The sequence below is a fragment of the Anguilla rostrata genome, chromosome 13, assembly GCF_018555375.3.
Source record: "Anguilla rostrata isolate EN2019 chromosome 13, ASM1855537v3, whole genome shotgun sequence".
NCBI lineage: Eukaryota > Metazoa > Chordata > Actinopteri > Anguilliformes > Anguillidae > Anguilla > Anguilla rostrata.
The window spans coordinates 34,967,747-34,981,274 of NC_057945.1; the positions used below are offsets into that span (position 1 = coordinate 34,967,747).

Genomic DNA, 13,528 nt, shown 5'->3' on the forward strand with positions numbered 1-13,528 from the left:
CCTGTGTCCCCTCACCCCACACCCGAGAGAGTGCCACTTTCGTATTTTGCTGACTTCTGTTGCTTTTTTAAAACTTCCTTTTCCCTCCTTTTTTAACTGACTTTTTGGTGGTTCATCAGTCAGCTCTCAGAATGAAAGTGGAGTCAAACATCACTCAGTATGCTGTATGTGCAGATATTTCTGCAGTGAAATATGAATGTCTGGTGAATACTGAAGCCCTATTGAATAAATTTCTTGCGTATTACACATCAGGTCAATACCAGAACAACCATAACAACAATTTACAATGTTCAGAAAAAAAATTAAGCAAAACAAAATATGAAAATGATGTTAAATGATACAGATCTAGAGATTCGGCTGTTTTTTTATAGAAACCACTAGATGTGCAAAACAAAATATGAAAATGATGTTAGATGATACAGATCTAGAGATTCTACTGGTTTTTTAAATATCAGTTCTGTGTTTTTGGGCTCTGAGGCCATAGCAGTAGTGCTCACCCCTCTCTCCTCCGCTCCGCGCAGCTCGCAAGGAGCGGCGCTTCTGGGACGGGGAGAAGGCGGTGTTCGTGGCGCTGGCGGGGAGCACGGTGGCGCTGCCCTGCGTGAACCGGCGGCCGGTATGGACCGAGTCGCACGGCGAGGAGGACCAGCAGGTGGTGCACTGGGACCGGCAGCTCCCGGGGGTCCGGCACGACCGCGCCGACCGGCTGATCGACCTGTACGCGTCCGGCGAGCGCCGGCAGTACGGCCCGCTCTTCCTCCGGCGCAAGATGAACATCACGGGCGACGCCTTCTCGCGCGGCGACTTCTCCCTCACCATCGCCGACCTGCGGCGGCCGGACCAGGGCGTGTACTCCTGCCACCTGCACCACCACTACTGCGGCCTGGACGAGAGGCGCATCTTCCACCTCAGCGTGGGACCCCCCGCCCCCGCCGCCCCTGCCGCCCCCGCCGCCCCCGCGCTCCCGGACCTCACCGCCGCCCCCCACGTCCTTCCCAACGACGACCCGCGTAAGAGATCCGGGCCCGGACGGGCGTTTCTGTGACCCAGTAGACAGGAACAACTGTGAATAAAATGCTACTGTTACAAGTAGAGTAGTAACAGGAGTAGTAGTGAAGTAAATATGCTACAGCTGTGGTAGTAGTGGTATATAGTGAGGTAGTAGTAGTATTTGCAGCAGTGGTAGTAGCAGTGGTAGTAGAGTAGTATACAGCAGTGGTAGTATGGGTGGTAGGTAGTAGTAGTGTAGTAGTATGAAGTAGTAGTATAGTGGTAGTGGTAGTAGTAGTTAGCGCAGTGGTAGTAGTAGTGGAGTGTAGTAGTATTAGCAGCAGTGTAGTAGTAGTGGTATGTAGTAGAGCGTAGTGGTAGTGAGTGGAGTAGTAGTGTAGTAGTAGTAGTATTAGCAGCAGTGGTAGTAGTAGTGGTAGTGGTAGTAGTGGTAGTAGTAGTAGTATTAGCAGCAGTGGTAGTAGTAGTAGTAGTAGTAGTAGTATTAGCAGCAGTGGTAGTAGTAGTGGTAGTGGTAGTAGTAGTAGTAGTAGTATTAGCAGCAGTGGTAGTAGTAGTGGTAGTAGTAGTAGTATTAGCAGCAGTGGTAGCAGTAGTGGTGTAGTTAGTAGTAGTAGAGTTAGACAGTGGTAGTAGGTAGTGAGTAGATAGAGTATGCAGCGGGATAGGTAGTGTAGTAGTAGTGTATTAGCAGTGTAGTAGTAGTGTAGTTAGAGTTGGTAGTGGTAGTTAGTGGTAGTGTAGTATAGTAGTAGTAGTATAGTAGCAGCAGTGGTAGTGTGGTAGTGAGTAGTAGTGTAGAGTAGTGTAGTGGTATGTAGGTAGTGGTAGTAGTAGTGTAGTAGTAGTAGTAGTAGTATTAGAGCACTGAGCAGTAGTGGTAGTGGTAGTAGTAGTGTAGTAGTGGTAGTAGTAGCTAGTATGCAGCGTGGAGTGTAGTAGTAGTAGTGTATGAGCACATGGGTTGGTAGTAGTAGTGGTGATAGTGGTTGTAGTAGTGCATTTCAAGCAGTGCTGTGTAGAGATAGCGCAGTGGTAGCACTGTAGTGTTGTAGTAATATGAACTATAGGGTCTGGGAGGAGCGTTGGTGTAGGAGGTTTGGGTTCGAGTGATTTATTGATGTCGTCTCCCAGCTGAGCTCAGCCATGCCCCGCGAAGGGTTCATCCTCATTTTTTTTTTTTTGCCCTTTCCTAATTTTTTCTTCACTTTCTCTCCTCTTTTTCTCTCACTCCTGTTTTTGTCTGTTCTCCTGTTTTCTCGGAGTGCCCACCCTCTCAGTTTCCCTTTTTCCCTCACGTTTCTCTGGGACAAGAGGGTGGGGGTGGTGAGGGTGGGGAATAGTTTGTGGTTGTAACTGGATTTCATTTATATATGTTTTGTTCTGCATTTTCTTGCTGGTAGTCAGCATGTCTCCGAGCCAGACCAAGTCCAGTTCCCCCCCCACCCCACCCCAGACTCCCCCGTCTGCCTCCCAACTGAGCACACAGAGGGGGAGAGGGGAGGACGGGGAAGGCGGGGAGGTGGGGGGGGGCGTCTGAATTCAAAAGCGGCCTCCGCTTTTGTCTGGAGTCTCGCCCACGGCTCCCACGCCCACCCTTCAGTAAATTACCAGGGTTTACCTCGGTTTCAGTGTTACACATTACTGCCAACCCTCGCCCATCTTTCAGTCTTTTTCTCTTTTGTTCTTTCCTTTAGCTGCCTCGTTTCTCTCCCCTTTCTCAGCCTCCCTCTCTTCCTCTGGACAGCCCCGACGATCAGATAGCCCAGTTTTTGTGTTTGTTGTTCATCGAGGGGAAATTTAGGAGGGGGGGAGATTTAGGAGCTGTGTTGTTTGGATCAGGCAGAGAGAGAGAGGGGGAGGCTTGGCTTTGCCTTCTCAGGTTGTGGGAGAGTGAAGAAAGAGATGCAGTGGGAGGAGGGCGCTCCTTCTGAGAAACCAATAATGGCGGGGTCTGAGACACAAATCCTGCTTTTTATTAGAGGAGTTTCAGTGTCTACAGCAGCTATGATTTTGCAGACCTTACAGGAGAGCACAGGAGCTGTGGAGGGATCGTTTTCATTAGAAAAATGTTGTGCTTACAGTGAATTTATCTCTTTTCTGGAGATAACAAAGTGTGATGAAACATTGATTTACATTAGCCATTTGAAGAGTAGGTTTTTTGGAATGTTTTTGTTTTTTCTTCAAAATTCTACTGCTTTCAGTTACCAGTAGCGATTGTTACATCATCATTAGAATGTTCAGTTAAGAACATTCTAATCGCATATTTGTCACAGGTCTTACACCTTAAAGGGTTAAAGTGGTCCATCTTTCTCGTACTGTGTGAGTGTGCATTAAGAGTACACAAACACAGACCCTGCAGTCTCTCCCTCTTCCTCTCTCTCTGTATTCGGTGGTGCGAGTCGTTTGTATCGACAGGAAAAGGAAGCAGCCCACATCTGTGCTGCATCTGGCCGTCTGTTACTTGAAGGTCCTCAGCGAGAGGGAGGTTATGTTAGATTTTTGTCATTTCTTCCCCCCCTCTCCCCCTCTCCCCCTTCCCCCCCTTCAAAAAAAATGTTGGCCCATTCCTCTGCCTTGTTTTTGTTGGAAGCGAAAGGATCCGCCCCAGATCAGAATCGGCAGAAAAAGCATCGCATGGTTTCGTACCATAATAATACTAACAGGGGGAGGAAGGAGGAGCCATTTTAGGTCCGCGCTATACTTAGTTCCCTGTTCCCTGCGCTCTCCGGTGCAGACGACTGTGAACCCTGCGAGATTTCCGTCCGTTTTTCTTTTCAGGGCTGAACCCTCTGAGTTGTGGTGTTTTTGGCTCTGGTGGTGTCTGGGGAGCACCGAATTTTCGGACAGTCGGGCCACACAAGTCCTTCACTTCCTTGTTTGTGCTGGAGAATTATGGGAAATGTCCCTGTCAGATGACAGCCCTCCTGTGGCCTGGGTGCCTGGACCCTCGGGGGGGTGGGGGTGAATGACCCAAAGGCCGAGGCAGAGGGGCGATGCTCAGCGAGCGAGGGCACATTTAATTGGGGATTTCATTATTACGCTCATTCAGTGGCAGGTAACCAGGGTAACGTCCCCCCCGCCCACCCCCTCCAGGCCCCCCCCCATTTAGGTACTGCACCTTGTGCTGATTGTCCATGATGGATGTAGATCTTGGAAGAGGGGTGTGGGGGACAGGGGACACGCGTATTATCATGTTGTGTTGGGTGGTACTGTTAGTGTTCGCCTGAAAGGGATATCCTAAAGAAAATATCCTGTTTTATGTTGTCTCCACTCCCCAAAATTTGAAATGAGATCTATGTCCTTGGTTGGGTCACTACCTCTGGCTGCACTCAAGAGGTTCCCGTACATTTACAGCGGCACAATACACGCATGGTGAACCATACTTTTGGTTTTGACCGTTTATTCCTGGTGCTGTAAACTGTGCACTGCAATCAAAACCATTAACACCCGTCAGCGTTGCTCACTTCTCTCTGTTCTGGCCCTAGGCTCTTCGTGAGCCGCTTACTTATCCCACTGAGTAAGAGGGAAAGAGTAGTCCTCCGCCCACAAGCAGATGTGTATCAGGAAGTATGTAGGTCAGTGTAGAATAAACTGGGGGGGGTGGGGTGGGGGGGGGACTCATGAGGCCATGAGACACTAGCAGCAACATGCTGTGTACTGAGCCTCCTAGCCAAAGGTACACCAAAAAATCAAAGGCCCCCCCCCCGGTTCCTGATCGCAATCCCTCCCCCTACCCCCCCCACCCCGGTCCACAATTTCCCAACCTGCAAATTTACACCCATGATTGGAACTCTGGCATCACTAGTACTGTCATGAGAGAAGCCTAGCAGGACTGTACTCCACGAAATACAGAGATATTCACATTAAGTATGCAAGTTACAATGTTCACTTTTTAGTACACAAAAAAAAATACTTAAGGCAAATAATATAGAATGCATTGTCATTTTACATTTTGTGTAGAGGGGTGTCTGTGGATTGGTGGTTAGGCTTGCTGAGGAACAGAGGTCCTTCATTGCTAGCCGCAGTGCTACGCTACGCTTTTAAACATTAGGTAGGGCAGGTAATGATGGTGATCGGGGCAAGCAGACAGAGGTCCCCTGATGATAGTCATTACGGAGGCCTGCTCCAGCTGGGGTAATGAGAATCATGTCTTTGTGCGCTTGTATTGCCCTGCCCTCAAATTACAATGCCACGGCAGGGGGGGTGAGGAGGGGGGGGGTGTGAATTTGTGAGTGCAGCCAAGGAGCAGATTGCTGACTGCGGTTTATTGCAGCTTAGTTTCAGCCACCCATACAGTATGTGCCCCTCCTTGCCCTTGCTCCTCTACAGAACAATACACTCCCAAAAAGTGTAACACAAAATGTAAATTATCAATATTAACCGTGTTTCGATGGTACCAAAAAAAAGAAGATTACATTAAATCCATGTCTGATTGAAGTTGATATTTATTTAGCAGTCTTGTAAAGAGTGGCTTTTAAAGAGTTCTTTGGGGTTCACTGTGTTATTCTTCTTCTTTTTTCAGCAATACATTATTTAAACTTCCATGTGAATGTGCTTTTGATCATGTTACAGTAAACTGTTGAACAGTGAAATTATGTTTTTTCAAGTGTAGTTAGCTGTTATCGTCATTTTGAACTCTGGGCATTTTGGATTTTCGGACATTTTGAATTTCTGAGCCCTGAGTCTCCCCGTCCGTAGTCGAATTGTCGTTCTGATCTGCAGATCTTTTATGAGCAACGCAAATGTTTTTCAGACCGCGAAGCGCTGACGCAGACTGACTGATCTCCCACGCTGCCCTAATGAAAGTGTCTGCGCTATTGTGGGCTTCCTTTTTACGCTGCGGCTGACCGCTTGTGACTTGTTTTTGTCATTGGTGGGCAAATCCTCTCAGCCTCTGGGGGAAGAAAAAAAACAGCCTCTCCCCTCTTCTCTGACCTCCTGTTTCACCTCATCCCCTGCTTCTCTTTGTCTTCCCTCTTGCCTCTTACCTGCCTCTGCCGTGCAGCCTTGGTTTCCATGGCTACAAAGCCGGCGCCTCCCAGCCCCTTTTGATGTGTAGCCCCCCCTCACACCCCTGGCTCGTGACATCACTTCCTGGCGGCTGTCAGTCAGGCTGCTTGGCCGTTTGTTCCCGAGGAGAGGCCGTTGCCGGGGAGAGAGAGAGAGAGTTTGTGCCTCTTTTTGAAATGGGGAGGAAGCAAGACTTAAGAATCTTTGAAGAAAAAGCACATACTGTAACAGGCGTAGTCCAGCGAAGACCCAATTCCTCTTGCTTCTCGTCACCGTCTCCGCTTCCCCCCCCCCCTCCCTTGCTCGGTTTGTTCTGCCAGGAAAAATAAATCGCTGCATGACTTCAGGTCTGGAACTCATTTCGGCTCAAAAACACTTGGCCGGCGCTCCGCAGCTCCTCCTTGGCGGGCAGAGAGAGAGGCAGGCTGCAGGAAACTAGCACGGGCTCGGCTCAAACTCCTAGTCTCAGCGGAATGGATGTGTGCAGTCGGAATGGAGCTTCTCAGCAAACTGTTTGGCTTGAGCTTTCCGCGACGCTCTTGTGTGGGTGATCTGCAACCTGGCTCGTCCATTCCCTGTTCCCAACACAGGTGTCTCTGCCTTGCCAACTTCAACCAAAGTGCTCAATTCCTGAACTTTCCCAGGGAAAAAGCAACTTATCTCTACTGCCCTGATAAGATTTGCCTTGAAGAAAAAATTCAAAGTTTTTTTTTTCCAACTAGATAAATGGTTCAACTGTTTTTAAAGTATTTTTAAAAAAACATTCTAAAGGGAGCACTACACCAAGCCTTTCCCCTGGGTTTTCAATGCAAAATTTCTAAGCAGTGCTGCTTTATTGCGTTTATTGTAAAATGTTTGTTCATCCCCCTGGTAAATAAATGTACTACAAACGTACTACACAGGACAAGAATTTATGTTTTTCTATGAACAATCCCTTTTATGCAGAATGATGGCTTTGAAGCCCTTTGCTCCAAAAATTTTGCCTTAACGCTGTATTGTGAATAACGCACGCGTGGGTCTGTACTGAGCCACTGACCCCAGATTGTTCCCTTCCTCATCAGACACTAATGTGGTGGAGGTGCCCCACGTCATCAACTTCATCGTGCCCGAGCATCGAGGTCACTTCCTGCAGCAGCTGGGCTACATCCTGGCGACTGTCCTCATGCTGGCCCTGATCGCCATCGGGCTCATCCTGCTCAGCCGAAGATGCAAGAAGAGAGGTCCGCCACACAGCGTGTCACTTCCTGTCTGTCTGTCTGTCTGTCCGCCACACAGCGTCTCACTTCCTGTCTGTCTGTCTGTCTGTCAGCCACACAGCATCTCACTTCCTGTCTGTCTGTCTGTCTGTCAGCCACACAGCATCTCACTTCCTGTCTGTCTGTCTGTCTGTCAGCCACACAGCGTCTCACTTCCTGTCTGTCTGTCTGTCTGTCCGCCACACGCATCTCACTTCCGCTGTCTGTCTGTCTGTCTGTCCGCCAGCAGCATCTCACTCTGTCGTCTGTCTGTCTGTCACGCCACACAGCATCTCACTCCTGTCTGTCTGTCTGTCTGTCAGCCACACAGCGTCTCACTTCCTGTCTGTCTGTCTGTCAGCCACACAGCGTCTCACTTCCTGTCTGTCTGTCTGTCTGTCAGCCACACAGCGTCTCACTTCCTGTCTGTCTGTTGTCTGTCCGCCACACAGCAACTCACTTCCTGTCTGTCTGTCCGCCACAGCATCTCACTTCCTGTCTGTCTGTCTGTCTGTCAGCAACACAGCGTCTCACTTCCTGTCTGTCTGTCTGTCTGTCAGCCACACAGCATCTCACTTCCTGTCTGTCTGTCTGTCTGTCAGCCACACAGTGTCTCACTTCCTGTCTGTCTGTCTGTCTGTCAGCCACACAGCAACTCACTTCCTGTCTGTCTGTCCGCCACGCAGCATCTCACTTCCTGTCTGTCTGTCTGTCTGTCAGCCACACAGCGTCTCACTTCCTGTTTGTACATAGAGTATATTTAGTTAATCAACAGATAGTTTTCTCATAGAACAGCCCTTTAATAAGTGTGTGTGTGTGTGTGTTTGTGTGTTTGTGTGTGTGTGTGTTTGTTTGTTTCAGCTCTTGAGTATGATCTGCGCAGATCTGAGAGGTAAGATGATAGGTCTCTGTTATTCAAAATAATGTTACTACAAACCTTTTTTTTTTGTTGTAAATTTACTGAATATTTTGCTGAACATATTGTTCAACATTTTGTGAGCTCCCATGAGTACATTTAATTTTAATGAATGATCATCATTTGCCTACTTTGCAGTTACTGTACCATTTGTCCTCAAGTACTCCTTATTGAAATTAATTTGCCAGGCTTATGATGCCCTGTGCTGTTTTTAGTATAAAACTATCTACTGCAATGCACAATACAAAAATCAAAGCAACAAAACATGGGAACTACGAAAAGATCTAGGGATATCAGCTAAAAATTTGCAGTTGCACACATACACATGCACACACACATGGAGTATGCACATGCATGTACACACACACCACACACACACACACACACACACACACACACACACACTTATACACCTGACCTTGGATGGGAGAGAGCTCTTTTGTTGACCCCCTTTGGTGATAATTTATGGGGTTTTCATGAGGAGCAGGGGCCTCATTAAAAGCAATTTTACTCGCCTATGACGTCACTCTCTGCTCCATCTCTCAGGGGGAACATGACAACCAACGACTTTGAGATGGGCGTTACAGAGCTCAAGATGTGCAACCAGGAGGAGATGAGGCGGGGTGAGCTCAAATTCATCATCATCATCATCATCATCATCATCATCATCATCTTACCCAGGGGGCCGTGGGCCCGTTCATATCCAGAGGTGGAAAGTTCTAGGGGTCAGAAAATAAAAGTCTTGCCACACAAAAACTCAGCCAGCTGATTTCACTGCGATTAGCTCCATCTCCTGGCTGAAGAATTTTGCTAATCTGGGTGCAAATCCAGGTGACTGGAACAAAAAAGTACTGGGGAGGACTTTTAACTTTCTGAACCTGGATTTTCCACCTCATATCTCATATCTCATATCTCATATTCCACCTCTTATCGTGCCACTGTCTCACTCACCCAAATTTCCAGCCTGGATTATGGTGAAAACCTTTTCCAGCGGTTGTTCTAATTAGCGTGTTTTCTTTTGTCGCAGACTACAAAAACAACCTTCTGAAGGAGAAGGCCGAGATGTGTAAACTGCCTTCCCCGAAGGTCATCGACCTGGACAGAGGTAACAGAGCCACAGTTCTAAATCCTGCCAGTCGTCTGTGGCAACAATTTGCATAATTACCATGTAAAGCCAGCTGATTAATTGACCTAGATTAAGCTTAACTGCCTTTTGCAGGATAAGCTACAGCCAATTTTTCAAAAACAGCCCTGGGTGTAATTTAATAGAGTAATAAATTCACTGACAAAAGCCTCCGTATCTTTCTTCCCCTGCCTCCCTCCCTCTCTCTCTCTCTCTCTCGGTCTCTTTCTCTCTATTCCCCCCACCCTCCCTCTGCCTCTCTCTCCCTCTCTCCTCTCCCCCCTCTCGTTTTCTCTCTCCTCTCTTTCCTCCTCCCTTCCTCTTCCTCTGCTTCTCTCTCTCCCCCACTTCCCTCTCCCACGGTACCTCTCTCTTCCTCTCTCTCTCCCTCTACCTCTCCCTCCCCCCTTCGCTCTCCCATGGCATTTCTCTCTCCCTCTCCCTCTCTCTCCCTCCCTCTCTCTCCTTCTCTCTCTAGAGATGGATAAAACTGCATGGAAGTGAGGACCGGACCGGAACGCCACTGGCTGGCCCAGGGCACACTAAAAAAGAGGGGAGGGGAGAACGAATGGAGAGTGGGGTGGGAGGGGTTTGCGTAAAGACTGTACGAAGGAGAGAGGGGAGAGCCCCCCAAATTTCACTGTTTTACTGCACCATCTGTGTGCCCAAGCCAATCTTCCACCGCCTTCATGCTGATTCCCTGCATGGACGGAAAGCCCTGACATCCTCCAAACTTGCCTACTTTTCCCACAAAGCTATCGGCATTGCGCTATTGCTATTGAAACATATATTGACATAAGTGTATATCAATGTATGATCGAATATGGTCCAAAATGGAACAAAAATATTTTTTAATAATGACAATAATTTATGTATATATTAATAGATTTAATAGATTTTTTAATACTAAACTTAAAAAAAATGTTCAAAGGCATTTCATACAGCATATGGCAATACTTGTTGCTAAATGTGTAAATTAGTTCCATATTCATATATGAAATATCAGTATATTTCAGATTTTATTTTAGTTAAGTGGATACAGTTTGACTATATTAGAATGTAAGTATAGGATTACATGTATGAAAGCTGCTTGGCTGCTCTATTTCTTTTACAGGGTCTCCTAATATATGTTTAAAATATATTCCTTTCACTGTAAATGTATGTTTTACGATATATTGCTTTTTCCCTGTGTGCCAAGCAATATATGGTAAAATACGCCATTGAATTGTATTCCTTTTTATCTTTTTAAGGGCTGATTTTGTCATTCACTTTGTGTAATAACAGTGGCTGCATCTTGGATCCAGCTGGGCTGAAAGTTTCCCATCTGTGCTGTGTTACCTGAATACATGGCAGTGTTTGTATGCTGTAAGGCATGGCAGTGTTTGCATACTGTAAGGCCATTGTGGAACACAAAATAGAAATGAAATCATTAGGCAGAAGTGTGTTTCTTTAGAATGTCACAGATGGTCCAAATGTTTCTATTTCCTTTCATATAATCCATTTGTCTTGGTGTCCGTGCTTGGCTTGTTAGATCAGTTAACTACATTCATACTTGCTGTTTTTCCTCATGTGCTTCCTTACACAGATAGGCGTCAACAAATAACTTTTTTTTTTTATCAAGCAAATGCTGTAGACTTAAATTTGACATGCAGTATACCGGCCTGCTTCTGCTGCTGGCTTTGAAAGCCGTCACATTTGATTTATAGTTCATCGTTCCCTCAAGCTGAAACGTCCGCCAGTTAATGTACCAGGGAAATATACGACGAGAATATTAATAACAGAGCTACGTGTGAATGAATGTTACATTGCCTTTTATTATTTATGTCCAGCTCAGGAACCGTTAAGTATTGAGCTAGAAAGCTGGATTCTTTTTGTTTTTCTTTTTTGCTCGTTTTAATTTTTCTTTCTTCTTTTTCTCACTGGAGTAATCGAGAGGTAGCTCGTTCGATGCCAGGAGTGCTAAATTGCATCCTTGTAGCGCCTGATCCAGTTTCCTAGCCACTGTGCAGCCCGGTGGTTCATCAAAGCAGATAAACACTGATCTGATAACACAGTGATGTCACACAGGTGAAGACCTGCTTCCTCTTCTATGCAGACACAGACTCCTCCTCTCTCCTTCATGTTGCAGTTCCTGTTTTTTTTTTTATCGCCATCGTTTCTGTACTTTAATTGTACTGCTCTTGTGTATCCATTATTTGAATGCTACTGTTCTCGTGGCGTCGTGATTATGGCTGGCACAGCACTTTTCTTTTAAATATTTGCCCAAAAAGGTACGACAGGCAGATGTGCAACTTCCTCGCAGTCACGCATCGGCAAGCCAAAGATTACAGCATGTGCTCGAGAAGCAGTAAAAGCATTTGTCCTGCAACTCGGTGCACAGGAACTAAAAAACATTTCCACATATTACCGTGGACCCCAGTTTGAGAATCACTGTTCTAGAGGGCCAAGGGCTCTGTGGGCTAACCTGCAGGTCGGCTAACCTGATTTAATGAATTTCCCATTCACGACAGTGCTGGAGGCTGAGAGAGAGCCGGCAAGATTACAGCTCCATAGGTCTTACATTACATTACATTGCATTGCATTGCGTAACGTTTATTTGGCAAGCGCTTTTATCCAAAGCGATGTACAGTAAGTGCATACCGAAGGTCATTGGAACAACTACAAAACGCAGGTTCCGATAAGGGCCAACGCTCCTCACGTTACAGCTATCGATAGCCGTGATCATCGAGACCAGTTCACACGGTAAGCGTAGGCTAGGACAGGTGTTTTGGAAAGCTCTGTAATACAGTTTGTGCAAGGGTGGTGGTGGTGGTGGTGGTGGGAGTGTTCAGCGTATGAAGATGTTGTTTTGAGCATCAAAGAAGGCAATGAAACAATGTGTTTATGCATTCCAATAAAAGAACTGGATTCTGCAACTGTGTCTGTACATTAGTAGCTCTGTTCTGCTCACGTGTCAGTGAACCTGCCCGTTACGAACACCTTGACTGTTTTTTTTTTTATTGTGCAGCCATGAGTAAAACATGTTTCTTTGTTCTGCTGTACTCAGGTTCAAGTAAGTGACTATATACAATGTAAAAAAATATACAGTATATATATATATATTTTATTTTACTGTAAAATACTGGGTTGCCAGTACTTTGTCGGAATTAATAACGGTAACGAAATGCTAAGTATATGGTAACAGCCTCCATATCAAACAAATGTTAAATGTATTATTGTGTTTCACTATAAGTAATACAATTATTTACATTTCAGCTGTTTACAGTTTAAAACCTTAACTATTTAACAGACTTTTATTATAAAATTCACAGACCTTAGGATAGGAAAGGGTGCTGTTTAGAATGTCACTGTGGGCATTTTGTGAGCTAGTAAAAGGTTCACTATTTTTTGAGGTGAAATTGAACTTAAGGGACAGACTGTTATTTGAGTCACATTACCTAATGTTAGGGTGTTTGTGGTAAACCCACTCTGCCTGGCTACCTACGATGTTGAGTCAAAAGACCAGGCTTAAACAAAGACTGGAATCGGATGAAAATAACTCCCACATCCATATGACAACTTCTCTCTCTCCATATGCTTTACTGTAACTGTAGAAATTAGTGGTGGTTCAGTATTTATAGTACATGCTGAACATTTTGTCCCGTAAGGACATCATGTGATACAAACACTGAACCCTCACCTGTTTCCCTCATGAAATAGTCGGCTATGTGCACTGGGTGCATGAGTCACAAACAAAGACAAGTTAACTCAAATGTTACTCATTTTGTGAATTAAACCCTATGGAGAGAGGTTTTTGCCTTAATCCATGGGTTGTTTACATTGTAAAACACACACGTGATCCTTCAGCATTTACCGATAAGATTAACGAAGGGTGACAATTATCCACAAGTGGACTGAACAGTAATTGCGTTCCCATGTTTAGCATGTAACTCTAAGCAAGGCCCAAAAAAACAAAAACATCAACAACATCCAATGTCCACCCACCAGTTAATTAAATGCCCAACTCTGTCTTGTGTAGCTCTTCTCTGAGGGCTATGAAGGACTATTTTTCTCCTGGTACTTGAATTTGGGAAATGGACGCATATTTTCCAGGACGTGTTTATTTAAAGCTTCGTATTCCAAAGACGGCTAGAAATGCCAAGTGTGGCTCAATAGTTTCGGCATGTGTGTCTGTAATATTTGGTGTCTAAATTGCCAGCATGCAAAATTCTTTGTATAAACGGAAAACCA

The 13,528-nt window shown here is 45.8% G+C and overlaps 1 protein-coding gene across 2 annotated transcripts in view; it reads left to right on the forward strand.

Moving 5' to 3' along the window:
• The window catches only part of LOC135238574 (matrix remodeling-associated protein 8-like), a 249,684-nt gene that overhangs the window by 8,917 nt on the left and 227,239 nt on the right, over window positions 1–13,528 (forward strand). The window contains exons 5-10 of one of the 2 annotated variants that reach the window (XM_064306624.1): window positions 522–1,010; window positions 7,086–7,244; window positions 8,121–8,151; window positions 8,722–8,798; window positions 9,203–9,280; window positions 9,777–9,847. In XM_064306624.1, the coding sequence (XP_064162694.1) occupies window positions 522–1,010; window positions 7,086–7,244; window positions 8,121–8,151; window positions 8,722–8,798; window positions 9,203–9,280; window positions 9,777–9,802 (860 nt within the window). In that variant the 3' untranslated portion in view covers window positions 9,803–9,847. Of the gene's footprint in view, window positions 1–521; window positions 1,011–7,085; window positions 7,245–8,120; window positions 8,152–8,721; window positions 8,799–9,202; window positions 9,281–9,776; window positions 12,214–13,528 lie in introns of those variants that run through there. The other variant, XM_064306623.1, reaches the window with a different exon arrangement.